Source organism: Idiotropiscis lumnitzeri, chromosome 16 (assembly GCF_059441095.1).
Source record: "Idiotropiscis lumnitzeri isolate Australia: NSW breed Sydney's pygmy pipehorse chromosome 16, RoL_Ilum_1.0, whole genome shotgun sequence".
Lineage (NCBI taxonomy): Eukaryota > Metazoa > Chordata > Actinopteri > Syngnathiformes > Syngnathidae > Idiotropiscis > Idiotropiscis lumnitzeri.
In genome coordinates, this window is record NC_142406.1 from 3294395 (window position 1) to 3314162 (window position 19768).

General features: G+C 40.5%; 5 protein-coding genes across 8 annotated transcripts in view; 3 read left to right on the plus strand and 2 right to left on the minus strand.

Moving 5' to 3' along the window:
* Positions 1-373: 373 nt before the first annotated feature.
* LOC148320865 (U7 snRNA-associated Sm-like protein LSm10) lies at positions 374-1701 on the minus strand. Its single transcript, XM_088318676.1, has 2 exons — positions 1625-1701; positions 374-885 (listed from the first exon to the last, which is right to left on the minus strand). The coding sequence occupies exon 2, from the start codon at positions 877-879 to the stop codon at positions 472-474; it is 408 nt and encodes a 135-aa protein (XP_088174802.1). The 5' UTR covers positions 880-885; positions 1625-1701; the 3' UTR covers positions 374-471.
* LOC148320866 (endoribonuclease ZC3H12A-like) lies at positions 870-13047 on the plus strand. Of its 2 annotated transcripts, XM_088318671.1 has the most exons (7): positions 870-902; positions 4064-4216; positions 7275-7763; positions 9787-9926; positions 10660-10894; positions 11191-11291; positions 11482-13047. In XM_088318671.1, exons 3-7 carry the CDS (start codon positions 7408-7410, stop codon positions 12171-12173), a joined length of 1524 nt encoding a protein of 507 aa, XP_088174797.1. In that variant the 5' UTR covers positions 870-902; positions 4064-4216; positions 7275-7407; the 3' UTR covers positions 12174-13047. The 2 variants fall into 2 exon arrangements, with proteins under 2 accessions (XP_088174797.1, XP_088174796.1); XM_088318670.1 differs by lacking the exons at positions 870-902; positions 4064-4216 and adding an exon at positions 5930-6179.
* Positions 1989-4974, minus strand: LOC148320867 (protein OSCP1-like). Of its 3 annotated transcripts, none has more exons than XM_088318673.1 (11): positions 4739-4974; positions 4601-4636; positions 4040-4194; positions 3805-3972; positions 3481-3561; positions 3293-3396; positions 3078-3206; positions 2925-2973; positions 2342-2487; positions 2212-2269; positions 1989-2135 (listed from the first exon to the last, which is right to left on the minus strand). In XM_088318673.1, exons 1-11 carry the CDS (start codon positions 4848-4850, stop codon positions 2004-2006), a joined length of 1170 nt encoding a protein of 389 aa, XP_088174799.1. In that variant the 5' UTR covers positions 4851-4974; the 3' UTR covers positions 1989-2003. The 3 variants fall into 3 exon arrangements, with proteins under 3 accessions (XP_088174799.1, XP_088174798.1, XP_088174800.1); XM_088318672.1 differs by having other exon boundaries at positions 2342-2493; XM_088318674.1 differs by lacking the exon at positions 3805-3972 and having other exon boundaries at positions 2342-2493.
* Positions 13048-13828: 781 nt separating the features above from the next.
* Positions 13829-16529, plus strand: LOC148320868 (small integral membrane protein 13-like). Its single transcript, XM_088319151.1, has 2 exons — positions 13829-14278; positions 15180-16529. The coding sequence occupies exons 1-2, from the start codon at positions 14203-14205 to the stop codon at positions 15368-15370; spliced, it is 267 nt and encodes an 88-aa protein (XP_088175277.1). The 5' UTR covers positions 13829-14202; the 3' UTR covers positions 15371-16529.
* Positions 16530-17280: 751 nt separating this feature from the next.
* Positions 17281-19768, plus strand: part of LOC148320869 (uncharacterized) — a 58563-nt gene continuing 56075 nt past the window's right edge. The window contains exons 1-2 of the mRNA XM_088318677.1: positions 17281-17676; positions 17768-17904. The gene's annotated coding sequence lies outside the window, so the exon portion shown is untranslated. The remainder of the gene's footprint in view (positions 17677-17767; positions 17905-19768) is intronic.

Consider the following 19768-nt stretch of genomic DNA (forward strand, 5'->3'; position numbering starts at 1 on the left):
TTTTACTTCTCCTTTTTAAACGATTTCATCGTTGCTTCAATCCAGTTGTAGAGGTAATGGGTCACATCAATGTTGGAAAAAGTTTTGAAATGCATTTGAGCAAGGGTGTGTAGACTTTATATCCACTGTAACGCCTAAATTAAAAATAGTTTAAAGAACTATTTAAAAACATTTTTTTTTTAGAGTTTTAAACTAAACAAACAGATCAATTTGACCCCCAATGTAATAGGAGGGTTAAACGTGCCATTATTAACAGCACTAATTAAAGCAACTATTTCTTTGAAAAAATATGGAAGCTCAGCCCTACAAACTATTTTCAGTTTAAAAAAAAAAACACCAAATCTTAAATATGTCCTAAAAAAATCAGCCATCATTCAATATCAGTAAGGTTTTTATTTTTTATAACGAAAATTCAATCCACAACATCAGAAATAAACTGCAGCAGCCCCGTGTTGTTGGGACATTGTTCATTTAATTTTTTTTCTTGGCATACTCTTTTCTGCCACCTCCCTCTCTGCCAAAGTTGCGGACACGATGGATCTTTGCCAGCTGACCCTGTATAGTCTTCATGATGTCCATGTGGTCGGGGATGTGAACGTAGCGGATGTTTCTACCGGTGATGAAGAGATCCTGCAGATGAGTGAGACGCCCCTTGCGATCACGATAGAGGACCTCCTCCAGACGTACGTTCATGAACGCGTCCACGTTGACCACCCGGCCCCGTGCCGTGCTCTCGTTCCTCAGGTCCACCGTGGTCACCTCGCCCTGCAGACCCTGCAGCAGCACCACCATGCTGTTCTCTGCGATGGTGCGCTCCCGGATGGAGCTGAAACTCTCCGCTTGGCTTGACAACGGGCCTTCAGTCCGCCCTGACTCCATGGCCTCCTGCAAGAAACCTCAAGGTTAGCTCTGCTCTTTCATTTAATACAAGCGCGATTCATAAACAATTCTTGAGCCAAACAGCCACCTTTAGTATTTATTTAACTGAGGTTGTTTCAAACATGGGCATCACTGTAGTCATTGTGGTTAGAGTTAAGCCTTTACTACAGGGCTGAACAATATTAGAAATACTTTTTGCCGTTCAGCAGGTTTTGCAAAACATACTGAAACGTTTAAAAGTTGAGCATGTGTTTAGGTGAGGACAAATTAAGTTACCTTGTAAAGGTTAACCAGCAATTTCAAACAAAAGCTGAAAATACCAAACTTTTATGTTAGGAGTAATGTATGCAATGAATAAACTAAAGCATGAAGAGAATATTTATGTGCAGTACATTTTAATTTGATTTCTTCTTTAATTGCATCAATTTTCCTGTTCTTCAACGCAATGCGAACGATCAATCTGCATATAATGTGGCAGAGGCTTGCAAATACACATTTTGGAACTAAAAGTACAATTTGGTGAACACCTTCGGCGCTCCCTTATTTTATTGTTGATCACGACCGCGGTACTGAAGAGTTTAGTATTATTATTATTTTCAGTTGGTGCGTAGAAAGTTGGAGAAACACCGTTTTTCGATATGGGATTGCGGTGTTTGAGATTTAAACTATGCGAAAATGGCAACTACAAAGAAATAATATTTATTGATCGATCGGTGCATGTTCGATACGGAGCATTAATATTTACCTTGCGTTTTAAGCCATTTGAAAAAATATCCACCAAAAACGCCTTCGCGGGAGATTGCAAAAATACTTCCGGGTACCGTAAACGTAACGTGGTGACGTAATTTACGTCACGTACTTCTCTTCAAATAACACAACACTGCCCTCTGCGGGCTACTGGCAGAACCTCAGAAGATTGGTGCTAAAAGAATATTAGCTATGAACTTTCCAAACGAGTAATCGAAAACAGCAATAATCATCAACAAAATGTTAGTTTATTAAGTATTTCAAAAATATAATGTGACCGACTATACATTCAGAACATTCTTAAAATAATTTATTTTATAATTAATTTAGCTAAGACACACTCCATTGGCAAGTGGTTTCAAGCCAGAATTAAAATGTCACAAGGGTCCAAGGTTATCCATCATAGCTAGCAGGTCATCTCCCTTGTTGCTGTTCACATTATCTGATGTCTCCTCTTGTTCGACAAAAAGTTTGGCGATTTGAGCCAGCTGAGTTGTGGATTGTTCATCCTGAAATAAAAAAAAAAAAAAGAAGAAATCAGTCATGCGGCAGTTGCAGAAACCCACACAGGATGTGCACGTTTACCTGCAGGGCTTGTATGTTTATCACTTGGAATGACTCCTCGACTCCACCTGCAGCTTCCCTATTAAACAAAATAAGCTACAAATTAAACAACATCAGGGTTGTTACCATGACATAGAAATAAGACACGTACGTCTCGTCCTCTTCTTGGGCCGCAGCGAGCAGGTTGATTTGAAAACCGGTTTCAGAACCGGGCACGTTCTCAATCTCAACAGCGCCCATCAGGCGGGCCAGTAGATTGAGCTCTTCTTTAGCCAACGAGTTGGGAGTGATATCTGTCTGTGGCTTGATGAAGGTAAGAAAGACAATTATCGCATTTCCGTGGCTACGAATGGTTGCCATAATTTTTCCTTGACTTCTTTTCAAAATTATCCATACAAATGATATTAATCCAAGGCAGCACATAACTGCTTGCTTGGTACTCGAACACACGCCTAGCCTGTAAACAAACACAGTGCAGCTCAACTTGTGTCTAGCAGACGTCACGGATTGTGATATACATTAGGTGTTACGTTTAAATTGGAATCAGGCGAGTATAAAAAAAAACAGCATGACACAAAAATTGAGCAGCATTTAACTCATTGACTGCCATTGACGGCTAAAGACGTCAAAGATCAATTTTTTTACTCAGCTGGTAATGAATGAGTTAATCAACAAATGCCTTTTGTGTTTATATCATTGAATAAAATATTCTTAAAAATAAAAGATTACATTACCGTCACTGAGGGAACTTTGGATGATTCCCCTCCAAGATTTACACTGTACCTTTAATTGATAAAACAGCAAAGTGCGTCATCTCATATCCACACATGTCGTATAATAATTTGTATTTTTTTTTTAAATATAAAACTTAGAAATAGGTGCTCAACATGTTCACGCCCAGTTTGATGACTCGATCTCCATGTAAGCCAAATGCCGCATCTTTTATAGGGAGGCAGTAACTCCCCCCCGACGGGAAGCGGCTCTGTCGCATTTCTCGTCCCTTACTGTCAAAGATCCTACACGGACATGACAGATGATGTTTTGGGATCGACAGTCCAACAGAAAAGCCAAGAAATTCTCCGGTTCAACAAAACATCCTCACCTAATGACGCCGGGAATATCCATCCCGTGAGGCACTGCGCCCGAGGTTGTTAGGGCGAAACGCCCGTTGGGATTCTGGATTTTGGTTTTGAGGAAAATGGACACCTGGATGAGAAAAGTCACGGTGAAGGACGCTGTGTTTTCAATTCAGTTGTTTTAAGCATCCAAGTAGCGTAGCAAGGAACTCACGCGGATGTGTGTGTCTTGTAAGAACGTGAGCAGCGCTTGTCGGAGAAGCTGGAATTCTCCCGCGCTCATAGACGAATATATCTACGTTGGAAAGAGTTACGCAAGTAAATGAAGCCCTCCAAAAGATGTAAATGACAACTTTTTTTCCCGAAACGAAGCTCCTCAATTCACATCAACGCTTACAGTAGTTCCTTGCCACTTTGTGTAGAGGCCACAAAATGGCGTCAAAGCTCGACATTTGTCTAAATGAAACTCCTCAAATCAGTTCTTTATAGTTCCTCGGCAAGATTGTGCCGAAATAATTATTTCCTGGATCGGGTCTACCTCGATGAGCTTCCTGTGAGTCTCATCCACTTTGTTTACAACGGCAGGCGTGTCTTTCACAAACTCCCTGATGGTGTCGATGTGATTGTACGAGACGAGCAGCAGGTCCCTCGGGCGCGGGCACAGGAAGACTTGATACTTAAAGGCCATGAGCATCAGCTCGTAGAGCTGTTTGAAAATAGACGATGTTCGTTAATGGCGATCGGCGCTTGCTTTCCGAGTGCTTTCTTGTTACCTTCTCCATGCTGTCCGTGTTCAGCTTCATGATGGAGACGTGCGCCAAGCGAGTTAGGACGACTTTCATCGTCCGGTGGGAATACAGCAGCTGAGGCTTCGCAAGTTCGTCCATGAAGGCTTTACTGAACATGGTCCCCACAATGTCCTTCATCACTGTCAACGGGAACGCGGAAGGGTGAGTGTGTGTTGATATTATTATATTTTATCTGACATTCTCATGTGGCAAAACTGAAAACGTGACTCTTTGTTACATTGTAGTTAGTGTATTTTTTTTTTTAAACAGCATAAATGTACTTTAGCCTCAAAATAGGACAACACCGCTATTGTGTAAATGGGTGGCAACAAAAGTGAGCACACCCCCAAAGTGAAAAAGTCCAAATAGTGGCCAAAGCGACAATACCCACCACCATTGTTATCTTTAACCTTCTTGACCCCCCCCCCCAAAAAAAAACATCCCCCATCTCCATAATATTTTTTTTAATAATTTGGCATTGGAGTGTTCATTTTACAACCCCCAAGCTAAAGCTAGCAAACTCCTGTTTTCGACTATTGCCTGTACCTCTTTTTCTGTCATTTTCAGACCACGCTCCGGCAGCTTTCCAAAGAAAAGAAAAACAGCCAACAATTGTTATACACTTAAAATTAAAAAGAAATAAATAAGCTTGGCCGCAAATCGAGGCAACACTTTTCAACTTACCCTTCTCAGATTTGTCCTCAGAAGTGCTGTGAACGTGCATTCGTTGGTCCAGTATGTAAAGCATCTCCCCTCCGAGGTTAATGAAAACCAGGGGGAGAGTTCGCATCGACATCCTGCAAATTCAACTATTCGGACGTTAGTGTCGTGAGGATCTTTTTTAAGAACATGTTTTCTGCGGCTATTTTCCACGCTCTTATCTATGCATGCCTCTGCAGAAAACGCTAAGATGCAACAGGTGGTCAGGATGAGGATCAGCCTCAGGCAAGATCATCCTCATTGGCCGGTGTACAATGACGACATATCCTGCATACCGCCTAATGCGATGCAATTAGACTAGAGGGCGAAAATTAGCTTAAAAAGAGATTTCAAATAGATATTGAATACGCCCTTTAGTCCAATGGATTTTCTTTTTTTTTAATTTATTTTTTATTTTTTTTTATTATTATTATTCTTTTGGTTGGCCATGCAGAAATGTGCTTCAAATGAAAGTAAATTACATTTTAATTTGTTTAGACATTACTTTTCTTGGGGCACAATTTATATTGGAAAATACAACGTAAGAAGATGGCCCTTCATTGCAAAAATAAAACATTGTATCACAGAAGCATTTTGGATTATTTCATACATATTTTATTTTTGTCGATTACAGGCGCATCTCAGTAATAGAGTACCATGACACGTTTAATTTAATTCAGTACTTCATTTCAAGTTGTGTATTATTTAGATTAACTCCGCGCAAGGACTATTTATTTTTCATTTATTATTAATTTTAAATACTTTTGATGTCAGCAAAACCTCATAAATTGGCATCTCCAGAAATTAGAATTTTTTTTTTGTGGGGGGGAGAAAGATTAGTCCTCAAAAAAGTGTTTCTCCCATATGTTTAATTCTTCTGCAGAACTGAACTAATGAAACAAATGAATTTTTCTACCGTGCATTAATTTATTAATATTTACCAGTATATATTTTTCGGCACTAATACCACTTTTTGTTCTGTGCAGTATGCAAGCATATTGGATTGTTAAGTGTTTAAAAATTGAAGTTGATAATTCATAGAACATTTAATTTGACTGTATAAAATACACTTTGGCTAACCAGGTCGTAGTCATAAAAACGTAATATCCCATACTGATCACGATATTTGTCCGTTTTTTTGTTGTTGTTGACGTGAAGGAAGCTGTAGTTCTCATTCTTGTCAACAGAGAGCAGTAGAGAGCAGTCAAGCAAATTGGGTGCAAGAAAGTTGGGAAACATAAGTGTTCCCTTTCATCAGAAAAGCAAAGCAATTGAATCACTTTCCTCGCGATCTTGGTGTTCGACTTGGAAAATAAGTTTTTCTGAAGATCTCGTGTCCAATTTCCAGGACTTGTCTCATAAGGTTGGACTGTATTTGAACGGGTGGAAGCAGCGTCTTTTTGCGGGGAGACGAGAAGCGTCTGTTGTAAGTTTGTCAGCGTGTCCTTCGCGTTTGGTTCTGTTTTATCTGATAAGGTGACATTTCGTCCAGGTTTCTCACTTATTCCGTCCATGTTCTTTAATCGCATCACTATCGATGCAATTGTTCATTTGATAGCCGTGTAGAAACAAACTGGCCACTTGATTAGGTACACCTGCCCAGTCATATGCAAGAAAAAAAAATAAGGTGAAAGAAGGAAGATACTGGTGCTTAGTTTTTTTTTGCCAACGTTTTAATTTAACGCTACACCCCAGTGTGAAAGATGGAGCGATTCAAAACAGTTTTGAACAATGTTCCCATTGTTAAGTGACAAGTCAATCAAAAGGCTTTATTTTCTTTTATCCGAGCACTGTGACTTCAATTAATAAAATTAGGTCTTGTTTGTTGATGACACAAATATTCTGTTGACTTTCTGCCCGAGAAACTGCAGCAAATCGTGACCGAATCATCTCAGAACTCAACATAGTAAAAATATTGTATGATACATGGAAGTGATCAACCAATTTAGGGACAACAAAATAAATGGTATGTGAAAAATTTAAATCCACTAATAAAGTGAAGCTACAACTAGAGAGTGCGAATATAGAATAAGTAAATAAAAATCCAATATCTGCCAATTAAATGTGCTGGAAATTGAACATTTCTGTCCTTGCAATTTTTTTTGGTTTGTTTTTGAAATTCTATTGAAAAATCAAATTAAACTTAAATAATTCACATAGAACAATGAAATGTATTTATTTTACCCTCTATGATGTGGAAAATATGGAACAGACAAGATGTCCGAGCACAAACCAGTAAAGAAAGAAATGCAAAAATAAATAAATAAATTTTGGAGTGGAGGAGCTTTTAAGACTCGGTTAATGTGTTGGGAAAATATATTTTATAAGGTATATTGTTTATGGTTGACATGCTTATAAAATATATAGGTTATGAGTTCCGTTAATGTATATTATGCTTGACTATATATTGGCGTACTGAATATGAATATGTTGTGTAGTATGTGAATATTTTTAATAAATCGCTTTATTAATCATGGTAAACATTGAAAATAAGTGTTCTGCTCCCTTTTTTTTCCAACAGGTGGGACATGAACAGGCTGCACCCAGGAAGACAGGACGAACATTTAAATGACACACGCGTGGACTCCACTCCCCAATAGTCAGAAAGCAATTCCACTGGATGGCTCCTCTCATCTCGTCCCGTCTGTGACACCATGGAGCCCACTGGGTCTACGGGTCGGCTCGACCAACCCGACCCCTCTCTGACCCCTCAGCTGGACTTCTTCCACAAGCTGGGATACTCCACGGCGCAAGTCAAAGCTGTGCTAAAAAAATACGGCCCCAACACGGATCGAAATCAAGTTCTCGGCGAGCTGGTCCGCATGAGAGCCGACCTGAGCGCCCAGCAGGGGCCCGTCACCACTTTGTCGGTGCCGGTTACCAAAGAGGACGTCCGGTCCGCGGAGCCCATCGGGACCTTGCCGCTTGCTTGTCAAAGCAAAAAGGAAGGCAGAGATGATGAAGACGCTTTGAGGCCCATCGTCATCGATGGAAGTAATGTAGCCATGAGGTGAGAATTTATTTTTACTGCCAAACCGTCGGGCTTTCTTTCATTTTAGCTACAATGCAGTGGTAAAAGAAAATCGACTCTAATGCAACATTTATTATAATAATCATGCAAGAAAGGTAAACATTCACTTCATTTAACTTTTATTCACTTTGTATGTTACATTCACTCCCATTGACGGATTTATACGTCAAAAAGTCCATTCATTTTTCCTATGCTGGCAGTTCATTTTAATTAGTGTGTTGCAGTTTTTATGCGCTCCGATTATTTGTAAGAGACAGTAAACTGCATTTTTCACACGCATTCACTCACATGCCAACTTTTGTACAACTTGTGTAACGTGTAACCGGCGTCAGTTGATGATGTTGTAGTGTAGCTCTAAAGAAAACGCTGACTGTTTGGAAATTCTGTGCTCAGCATACTTCTGGTTTGGACAAAAAGTTTGGGTGAATTGGTCCGAGTTACCAACCACAATAAAAATCCTATTTAGGATTTTTAGCAACACGCAGCGGTACCGTTTAGAATCGTATTGTGTTGTGTTCGCTCGTGATGATAAAATATTCCCGTGATGAGATGTTGCCTAACGTGACGATACCTTTTTTTTTTTTTTTTTGCAATCTGTCCTGCCGCACAGTCATTAAAGTTCACTGATGTTTTGCATATACAACACCTAGGAATGACAACCGCGTACACGCTTGCCCTTTATTTTACCCTTTAAGTGGCTGTGCTCGCATGGGTGTGTGTCAGGCATGTCTGTGCTGGTAAGCGGGTCGAAGCTTGAATATGCAAATCACGGAACCGATTTCCCAGGAACCGGCCTGACTGCATTCTACTGTCTGGCCAAAAAAGTGCTTTTGTGCTGACGTTTTCTGAAAAGTGTGATCCAGACACATTTATCTGTGGTTATCCATGCCAGACGTCCAACCGAGTAAACGTTCTTGGGCTTAACCCAAATACTTTGGTGCCTTGAGATACTAGTTTACTTAGTTGTGTTACCACGGTTACAACTCGGAGAACATGGATCGCAAACCATCTTTTCCTAGTGACATGAATGGAAATATATAAAAAAAAAAAATCCATTCCAGCCTTCCATCTCCAAAACAACTAATGTTGAAATGTGTGTTTCAATCAGGAAGAATAGCAGTCCGTCAGATTGTATTATAGTAATAATAATTATAATAATCATAATTAAATAGATTCTCAAGAGGGTTGAAGTCGGGAGTTATGCGGTTTTCTTAAAAAAAAATTGGGATGGTGTGTTAAGATTAATTTACTGCGGATAACACATTTAATTCATATCATACCATAGCAGAAAGTTGTTTTTTTTTTTGTTTGTTTTTTTTGTTGTTTTTTTTTTAGAAACGTTACATTTTTTTTTAAATGGGTCAACCTGTCGTCCCACTCTCCATAATTCCATCCCCCCCAAAAATTACCCCACCACCTGCGGCTGAACCCACCAGAATTGTCACGCACTGTGTAGGATTCGGCAACTCGTATGTGAGTTAGTGGCCAGCTATCTGCTATCAGTTTTGCTGCGCAAAAAAATAAAAAAAAAATCAAACTACCACCATTGCTTTCTGTAGGCATAAAAAGTAGAATTATAGCAGTTGACAGATCATTTATAACAAGAAAAAAAATACAATGCTGAAATACAATATTTCTTGTTTTGTTCTTTCAAATTTAAACCATCTCAAATTAAACCAGTGTGCCTCCATCTAGTGGTTAAATGTGCAATTACATCAAAAATTGTTAACTCTACAAAATAAAATCTGTGAAATAGCGGAACTGCAAACCTCAAGCCCCCCTTAGAGGTACTGTACTTAACTTTATTGATCATTTCATGTCTCATAGAAAGGCAATACAACCAATAAATATAACCTGCTGAAATATCCACGTCATTTTAACCTCTTCCCACATAAAATTTAGAGCTTTACAATCAGAAATGGGTGGCACACTACAATTTTAATCAAGGTGTGGCATGCATTAACTTAACTTAGTAAAAATAACCATTTTTTTTCCTGATCAGTCATGGGAACAAGGAAGTGTTCTCTTGTATGGGAATCCAGTTGGCGGTGGACTTCTTCTTGGAGCGAGGCCACAAGGTCATCACTGTGTTTGTTCCCTCTTGGAGAAAAGAGCAGCCAAGACCTGATGTTCCGATTTCAGGTAAGCTGAGGACTCTGAACTCTTTGCTGGAGTGAATCCAACATTTCATCACAGTGCAGCAAACTATATCTTTTAATTCGGACGGCTGTTTTTGAGGAGCTATATATACTCCAATGTATTTCAGGGGACTGCAATGGCAACAACATAATTCATATTTATCGAATAATTCATTGGAGAGATGCCCGTCACGTGTGATTATGTCGATGACTCGAATTTTAAAATGTCAAGCAGTAAAAAAGTTCATATTTAATATGAATCCAAATGGGTGTAAGTTTTCCATTTTTAATCTCATGATTTCTAAAAAAATAAAAATAAATAAATAATAATAATAAAAAAATCAAGATTAGCTGAACCTTGGCAGGGTGTTTGATTGTGAATGCATGATAATTGCTAGTTGCGCCCTGTTGTCAAATTATTCTTGGCTCGCGCCGACGTGTTACAAAACATGAGATGTGTTGTTCTGCAGCTGTTGCTGAATTGGAACGACATTGTTGTCCTGCCCAAACCAGACTTTGTTTTGTGAAGGCGTGAAAATAGAATCTGCCATCAATTCCTGTTGGAAAATACTAACATAATATTGCGAAAGTATTATGCTTGGATTCTTCTTTGTTGTGACAGAAGTCAATAACAGTAAAGCCCAAACAGTCCCGATTCTTTTAAATAAATTATTCACAAGATATTTCAAAGTGAATTTTTAAATCTTAGCGTTTATTCACATTTTTTTTCCCCGCAGATCAGAAAATTCTAGCTGATCTGGAAAAGAAAAAGTATCTGACGTTCACACCGTCGCGCCGCGTGGGCCACAAGCGGGTGGTGTGCAACGACGACAAGTTCATCGTCCAGCTGGCCTTCGAGACGGGCGGCGTCATCGTGTCCAACGACGTCTACCGCGACCTGCAAATCGACAAGCCCGAGTGGAAGAGTTGCATCGAGGAGAGGCTTCTCATGTACTCCTTTGTGAATGACAAGTGAGTTCTTAGTATTGATCACAAAAAAAAAAAATTGTGACGCCAACTTCCAGCCGCTTTCCATCAAGGTCAAAATCTTGGAAAATGACTTGCAACACACCCGCTAACAGCACATGCAATCTGTTAACGCAAACACGCAATTCAGCTTTATTATAATCCAAAAATTGAATTGAATTAATTTGCTCTTTAGAAAAAAAAAAAAAAAAAAAGATACTTCATCTCTGTTATGTTCTTTTACCATCTCTGCTAAACTAGAGTATCTCTCTGATTGTTGGTCTTAATGTTCTCAAATGCAGGTTCATGGTTCCTGATGATCCACTCGGCCGTGACGGTCCGAACCTGGAGAACTTCCTGCGGTGGTCCCCGAAGACACCGAAAAAACATCCATGCCCTTACGGTGAGAAAGTATTTCTTTATTTATTTAAAATGAAAGCTGCACAGTTTCTAGCATCTTTCATTTGTGCAGATTGTCGTAAAATTGAGCTCACAAAGTCCCAATCAATCAAACACTATCCAAGTGGTCAGAGTGCGACGATTTATGGCCGCACATGTTTTTAAACCAACACTTCATTGTGTTCTTTTAACAGGAAAGAAATGCACCTACGGACTCAAATGCAAATACCTCCACCCTGGCCGAGCCAAGCAGTCCAATTGCTCGCTCGCCGATGAACTTCGAGAAAACGCAAAGCTCCCCTCCGCTGCTCCCAAATCGTCCGTCAGAAGTGGCCAAAGCCTCTCATTAGTCGAAGACGTGGCGAGGAAATTGACGCTGGGACTTGAGAAAAGCTCCTTGAAGAAAGACAAAGTGATTCACTGCTCGAGGCAGAAGGCCTCGTGTAAAAAGGCGAAGAACAGTTTGGGCTCTTCTGATCATGGCTCTCATAAGCAGCTGGACTCTGGCATAGGTTCGATAGAAAATCAATCATTGGAGGCTCAACAGGCTAACTGTCACCTCCAATACGGAGCACTTTCTGGCAGCTTCCATCCGATGCCGACTTCCCATCCTCGGAGTGCACCGAGCCGCTACTGCCTACATGACTCCGCCTCCTGGCGACCGTTTCAAGACCCGAATCGTCATCACAGCGCTGACGTGATACCCGCTCACTCGCCCCCGCACGCGACCCACGGGGAGGAGAGAAAGGTCACCCGTACGAAGCTCCTCGCCATCTTCAGCGCCGATTTGGTGGACGCGGCCATGGATAGGTTTCCGCTTGTGGTGGACCCTCAAATGTTGGCTGCGGAGATCATCATGATGCAGAGCAACAATAAGATGAGATAAGAAACCGTTTGGTGGACTTGATGTGTAGTCGTAATTGTCCAAAGACGCCACAAGGTTGCGACATAGCGCTACTTTTGTCTAAATGAAACCCCTAAACTCACATGGACGTAGTTCCTCGGCACAAAAGTAATTATTTTACTGCTTTGGCCTGAGCACAAAAGCAGATCCGATCGGCGAATTTGCGGATGGTGTGCCGCAAATATGCAGGGGTTCGCTGTATGTTACAGTAAACGACGTTTCTGGAGTGGATGGGACAAGAGAATAGTTGATACAAATTGTATCTTTATCTGTGTGGCAGAAATGAAATCAACATAAATGTGAAATGAGTGTCATGCTCATTTACTGTATTAAAGTGGATTCAATGTATCACATGTTCTGCTTTTTCAGGTGATTTTCATCAGTCTGACTGTGTTAGTTTTATATTTGCAAATAGTATGTGCATTTTTTCTTTTGTGACACATGTCGGGTGGTGGAGCATGGACCAATTTTCATTGCGAAGGTCTTCCGGTTTGAAGTCACGATAATGACAAATGAGAGTTGAATTTGACCTTGAGTGATTCTAATCTGTAACAATTTTTTTAAATAAACACCGACTGTGAGTAAAGCAACAGCAGAAATCGAGGCATGGCTTTATTGGGCGGCAAAATGTTTCCCTGCACTGCAAAAATAAAAGATGATTTCCAATGGCACAAGTTCCAAATGCCCTGCCCTGCAGTTACATCAGGTTTGACCTTAGTTACGCAAGATGTTTAGCTCACCTGATGTATTGTGAAAATTCTTTTTTGACAACGAAAATGGTCCTGCGCCGCTGTACAATATGCAAATATTGCATGGAAGGAGGATCTTCGGGCCTGCATGTGTGCACAAGTGAAAATATTTTCTTCCTCGTGTTAGACAGAATGAAGGATTGAGGCATATCTGCTGAAGTCTTTCTATTCTTAAATTTATATACTTGGTTGATAGTTTTTTAGGAATTACAAATCTAGTGTAATTTCTCTACTAATGGCTTTACGATGTTTGAATGATCCAATTAGGGAAGATAATATTTTGCTGTTACATTCCCTCAGTTGTATTATCAAGATTACGTCGGGAGCTGGACTTGTTGCTTGAGAAAAATTGTACAAAATACAGTAACTTGTATTGTGTATTATCTCTCGTTTTAATGAGACGATCTGAAAAACATGTTATTGTCTCCGCCTGGTGGACGCTTGAGAAACTACATGCAAGGTTAGGCTGCAGTTGCAACGCGGCTGGACTGCCCAACAGTGCTCGAAAGCATTGATGAGTAAAAATAAATAAATGCAATAATTCCACACGAATTATTTCATACTTGTAGAGACAGGTACACTGAATTGTCAAGTTAGTAATTTCCCGGCAAGCAAAACTGTATACGGTGCGAACAAACTAGTAGCGTATATTTTTTAATGTTTCAAACTAAATACGTATTCATAACCTGATAAATAAAAAGGAACCGACCCAAATTCAGAAATACACAACGAGAAACAAAAAAATGTTATTATTATTATTATCTTCCGAAGACCATTTCCACCAGTGGATTTGTTTTTTAGTTTGGAGAGAGCTTTTCTATTGGCATATTGTTTTTATAAAAATTTGGACTGAGTAACTACATGACCCAGAATGCAGTTCGGTTCGGCGCAGCCGCAGTGTCAGTCTTCTGTTAACAATCATTAAAGGGCTAGCAAAACGAAGACATTCTGCAGTTATGTAGCGCAAATACGATTGTCCCTAATATGCCGGGCCCGGTTATTGTAAAATAGATTTTACGGCCTCTTTTGGGCTCGAGAGGTTTAAAAGCGACTGTTGATTACGCTTAAACTAATTGCGGTAGCCACATGCTAGCGGGCTACAGTGAGTTTGCGATGCGCCTCAGTTTTGTTTTTGTCTCGGCTAGCGGCGTGAGCGAGCTAACCTGCTGCTGTATGTTTCTTTCTCAATTTTCCATGGTGGCCTTTGGCAAATAAGCTACAACCCCCCCACTCCTCGTCACCAGACCAAGTGTCCAGCTAAGATGTGGCAAAGTGTCGGGCTCACATTGCTGGTCATTGTGGCCACGCTGCTTTGTGTTCTTATCTTCATGTTGTGCGGTAAGTTTGGCAGCACGACGATCTTCATGTTTAACTTACATAACCTGGTGGTTTACATTAAGGCCAATGTGCGTCATTGGTAATAAACATTTAGGTGATTGTGTCCACTTGAAACGAGGATTAGGAGTCATTTACAAGTTTCTCCCTCGAGTCTATATTTATCTTGCGCGCTGGTGTTTCATTTCCTATCGAAACTCAATATCGCAGTCATGTTGATGCCAGTTTGTTTTAATATTTTATCTAATTTGCATTGCAGAATTTAAAAGGTTTGCGATATTTAAAATGATACATTCATTCTATGAAGATAACGTGTCAACAGGTGCATAGTATAATATCTTGAAAGATCACAGCACACTTAGCAGGCGTCCAAGTTTAAAAAAAAAAATATTTCCCCCCCAGCCTTCATACACAATTAGTAATTAAATAACTACAATCAACTCACTCCTGTTGTCGAAATGTACATTTGCGTGCGTATGTTGACAATTGACACTATTGTGCAATATATGTTAATTTCGCTAAAGTTTCGCGTGAAGACGAGGCATTTGAGTTGTGTTCTTAATCTGAACGCTAGAGGGCACTATTTTACGGCGCACACAGTGATGGGAAAAAAATAAAAAAGAGTCAAAGAAGGATGTATCTGGTGTATAAAGACAAGCAGGAATATGAATGTCATGTTACGTCTTTAACTACAAAATAAAGTGAGTAACAATTACATGCACCGTCGCTGCCTGAGCAGTAAATGTTATGAATTAAAAAAAGAATAAAATGTTACATAGACTTTAGTTAGTTATGTCATCACTGCTAATTGAAAAGTGCTTAATTGTGTAATCAGTATGTATCAAACTATTGAACTGATACGATACTGGCTTTCACATTGCAATGTCGTCCGTCTCCATCTCAGGTTGGTATGTGGTCTGGCAGCTCTTCTTGTCCAAGTTCAAGTTCCTGCGCGAGCTCGTCGGGGACGCGGCCGCCCCGCGGGCACAAGCGCAGCCGTCCGAAAGCGAGAGTGAGAGCACCGCCACCGTCCCTGCACGCATCCGTCCCAGGACTACACGCCAAAGAGTCGCCTTCCCGGAAAACACCTTGTAGACCGCCACTGACCACGCACCTTACACTAAACGAGGCCCTTTCCTGACTGACACTCGGTCGAAGACCGGACCTGAAAGCCATTTGCAGCGCCATCCATTTCTAGATGTCCACTCATCATCATCAAGTTAAAAAAATGGGTGCAATGACTGTTGTGGCCATTGAGTCGATAATTTTAAGTAGGCAGACATGGTGGATGACATGAAATTGAGCTTCATTCCAGAAGGGTAAAACAACATATAATAGTACTTAAAAAATAATAACCACACAATATTCACTAGAAGAGCAGTTTACAAGGAGCTGACTAAGTTGTGTGGTGTTTGTTTTGATGCTGCTACACACGACACAAGCTGACATGGCAGAGGTCCAAACGGACGCTCCCCGCTGCTGCAGACTAGATTGCGTCCGTGGCTTTCGTCACGTCAACCTAGGGCTGGGCGATAAACCGAAAATTTACCGTTACCGAAATTCATTACAATGACCGAAATCATTTTGCCCATGTCGGTAAATTCGGTATTTAAAAAAAAAAAGAAAAGCCTTTTCTGTCTGCGGCAATGTTCATGCCCCTTTAAGACCGCTATAGCGCCTCTAGTCACGTGACTCCACCCGTCTGATCGAGAAAGAAAACAGACGTCGCTGTCGTAGCTGGCGATTCAAATCCAGAAGCTTTTTCGCCACCCACAACACAACCATGCTGTGCTGAAAGTTCAAAGTGAGAAGCAAGGTTCGACAAGTGACAACAGCCCATTAGGAGGCGACACCGTACGAGAGAACGTCTCAGAGGTGGATGCGATAGCCTAGCACATAGCTAAAGATAAAGCTCCTCTAGTTAGTGACGTGCACAGGATTTAAACGCTTCATTTATCGTTATCGAGGTAAAATTGCTCAATTTCTCGCGATATTGATTTGAGGTCATATCGCCCAGCCCTACGTCAACCCCTTTTTATACTCCGTCTACAACCAGGCCAAATGAACTCCGAGCAAGGCCTTGTCGATATTTGTTATCCGCTTTCCTTCCAGGTTCAATGTATGATCTCAAACTTGCACCTTTGAATTGATGATCATTTCTGTGACACAGCGACTTCAAACCGAACACGTTGAGCTCGGTCCTGTTTAAATGTCTTCAGTTATTTTCTTTTATATTAAAGTCCTCATAATTGAATTGTTTCTGCTCTTTGCAGTTTTCAAAAATAGTTTCTCATGCACCAATTACTTGAACTATAATGTGTGTCACAGTAGTAATTATGACAGCACAAAAAGCTTTCTAGAATAAAAAATATATTAGAATACATCTGGTAACAGATTAGTGCATTTAAAAAATACTGAAATGCAAACTCTTTGTCTTACAAATATTTGTAATTGTTATAACAACACTTTCACATCTGGCTTTCATTAAAAAATGTAGTATAGTAATATATTCTGTAATATTTTAGAATTACTTTCAGGGTTAGAATCAGCCAATAGTGGATTTTTTTTCCGCCTGAAACGTCATAGTTATAAAATATAGTGTTCACGTCATACTACGTCATCATGCCTTTCCCGTCATTGAAGAAACAACGTTTTTATATTTTTTTTAAATTGTGGTCCTTTTTAGCTGTATTTCACATAGTGGCCACAAGGTGGCAGCACTGTACATGAAATCTTTTGCTGGTACGGCGTTGCCATAAATTCAGGTTTGACTCACTCAAAAGCAGTTTTCCAACCTTCATTGAGTCCAGGCACATATTTTACATTCAATTAAATGTCATAAAAAGTGGACACACGTTAATTATGCTGTTCGTTCCACTATTTAGACAGCGATATATCGTGACAAACAGAACCGTTACATTTTCTGCCACTAGATGGCGCCTCCACATTATGTTCCATTTTTATTTAGTGGTGGGTGCGATTTTTTTCGAACGTGAAATATGTGCCTTGGCGTTCTACGCCCAGAACAGCAAAATATGTGAATGTGCTATTTTTAAAAGTCGATCAAATTCTTTCAATGCACTGACCGCATTTACTTGATACACTGCGAATCAACATCCACTTGCAGTTTTATTCTCTCCATTCTGCCTCTTTCCTCCCCAGATTTGGCTGCCTGTTCTGGAACCTGCAGCTGCGCCTTCCCTCCCGCCCCTCTCTCTTGAAGCAAAGCTCCTCTGTCTTTGAGAAGCTGTAATTTCGGATTCTGCAAATACTTCACAGGAAATGATTGTGGTTCAACCACGGAAATGACATCCACTCTCCAGTGCTTTTTCTCTCTGCACGTTTTGCTTCTGCTGTGACACCGGCCACTCCATTCTGCGTCTCCTTGTACAAAACACAAGGTGGGCAGCTGACGTTTCACTCACCCCCTCCCCTCCTTGCTGCAAATTTCCATCTCATCAGCCTTTACACCTGTTTGCCGTCTCTCTGCAGTTTGTCGACACTCCCCTCATGGCTGCAGCCGACAATCGGAATCAAACAAAATGCAGCCCCAGACAGCTTTTTTTTTTTTGCAGTACCTTGCCGAGTTGTGTAACTGCTGCACAACAGAGAGCGAGAGAGAGAGACAGGTCAGTAATGTTTGGTCTGTGGCTCGTGGTGACACAAACACACTCGTTGAAGGACAGAAACTGGCGTCGATTGACTCTAAGCAGCCAGGACTAAAATAACAGCATTGATTCACTGACATGACCCCATAGTGCTCTCTTCCAGTCAATAAATCCAACAATGAATGCACAAATAATGAAGCTACATTATAATTATGAAGCTCACTTGAAATTTGTTCATTGTTGTATTTTTCATTTCAAGCTGTCCCCCCAAAAAAAAAAAATGTTTAGCACTTCTGCCTGACAGTCAACATGTCATTATCTGTGTTTGTGTTCACTAGATTAGATTTAGTTTTGTGTTCTGCAAGGTTATTAGATTTGAAAATAAATTTATGTGAACAAAATGAAAACCAAAATGCTTAAAAAGAAAAAATAATCTAGGTTGTAAAAGTAACTAATGCGACTGACAGTGAAAATGCGCTTCCTTTTTATCTATGTTTGTCGTTTAGTTTTCAATCTCGTACCCGTCAAATACTCCGCATAGTGAAAAACAAAACCTAATACTAAAGCTAATAGAAACCAAGCATAAAAATAAAACTAAAAATAGTTCTCTGTTTTGGTTCAGTGTTCTGTTGTTGCAAGTCACGTTTAGCTCGTTTTGTCACATTTCCTGTTGTGGTTTGTGTTTTGTTTCCTCATATTGCCTTAAATCTTCATTTTGGGGACTGTTATTTTATTTCGTATTCTGATTCTTCAATGTTGGGCAATTGGTATTGGGTATTTGTGAATCGATACAAGTTTGAAATGTACTATTTGTACTCACCAGCGTCCGTGAACTTTGTTTGTGTCTACCAATGCTGTTGTCTTCAATAACTTATTTTTCTTCGCCGATTTGGCTTGGCGACATCTTTGAATTTAATTGAAAAGCACTGTCATTTCTTTTCGTCAAATATTCCACATGAAATTAATTTGAATAAGGGACAGGAAGGGTGGTCTTGATGTTTGTCTTCTTGTCGCATCCCGCTTGACATATTTACGATCGAATTAATTGGCTGACTTCTGCCATATCGCTTAAGCACTGGAAAATAGTTTGGATTTGTTTTTATTTATGCGCGTGGTTGCTAAGCCAGCAGCCTGAGATTCATCCTAATAAGTAAATATTGGGAAATGAACGCGAAGCTTGGATTAATCTCCTATTCTAGATTGTTTTGCATTTTTTTGGGGGGAATATGACACTTTGCCAGGCAATAAAATGGCCGCTCCTTCCCTCGGCAAAGCAAATCAGCACCGAATCCGGCTTTCCTCACGCCGAATTGAGCTGACATCTTCCGATTCCTATTTACTTCCACGGAGAGGCCCTTTTAAAAAGTGATTGCATTTGCAAATTCCTTTTCCTTCTCGTCTCCCCGGAGTGAAGCGAGCAGGAATGCGGGAGATAATAAAAACAAATTGCCCGGCATGCGGTGCCAGCCTTTGCGAGCTGAAAAGAAGGTTTAATGAGATTTTCTGATTGGGACCTGAAAGGGGGGGGGGTGCGAGGGTCCTCGCTGTGTGTCCCATCTATCTATAGAGCAGCCCCTCTTCGGGGAGACATTCTATTTCACCGAGGCCAAAATGAAACAACTTAGCGGGATTAGTGACGATGTCGTGGTGAAAAGGATGTTTCTGTGTCAGCTCGTTAATGACGTGGAGATGGAGGAAAAACTCCTCGCGTATGCCCGACGTGAAGAGCGTCTTTGCGCGGGACGAAATGTGTTATGGCATTTTGAGGGGGGAAAAAATTCTCTCACGGCTCCGAGAACGCGTACAAAACACATCATGTCCTCGTTGCCCTCTGTCACATCCAATGTTCCACGGGAACGCTGAGGAATTATTCAGGATCCGCTGG

Bases quoted from the DNA above. Each gene is read 5' to 3' on its own strand.
- LOC148320867 (XM_088318672.1), bottom strand. From the start codon at position 4,850: ATGTCGATGCGAACTCTCCCCCTGGTTTTCATTAACCTCGGAGGGGAG. The intron at 4,195-4,600 runs GTACAGGCAATA...TCCCGTTGACAG, and splicing joins TGAAAATGACAGAAAAAGAG to TGATGAAGGACATTGTGGGG. The intron at 2,136-2,211 runs GTAAACGTGCAC...TTTTTATTTCAG, and splicing joins TAAACATACAAGCCCTGCAG to GATGAACAATCCACAACTCA.
- LOC148320866 (XM_088318671.1), top strand. From the start codon at position 7,408: ATGGAGCCCACTGGGTCTACGGGTCGGCTCGACCAACCCGACCCCTCT. The intron at 7,764-9,786 runs GTGAGAATTTAT...TTTCCTGATCAG, and splicing joins GGAAGTAATGTAGCCATGAG to TCATGGGAACAAGGAAGTGT. The intron at 11,292-11,481 runs GTGAGAAAGTAT...TTCTTTTAACAG, and splicing joins AAAACATCCATGCCCTTACG to GAAAGAAATGCACCTACGGA.
- LOC148320865 (XM_088318676.1), bottom strand. From the start codon at position 879: ATGGAGTCAGGGCGGACTGAAGGCCCGTTGTCAAGCCAAGCGGAGAGT.
- LOC148320868 (XM_088319151.1), top strand. From the start codon at position 14,203: ATGTGGCAAAGTGTCGGGCTCACATTGCTGGTCATTGTGGCCACGCTG. The intron at 14,279-15,179 runs GTAAGTTTGGCA...TCTCCATCTCAG, and splicing joins TCTTATCTTCATGTTGTGCG to GTTGGTATGTGGTCTGGCAG.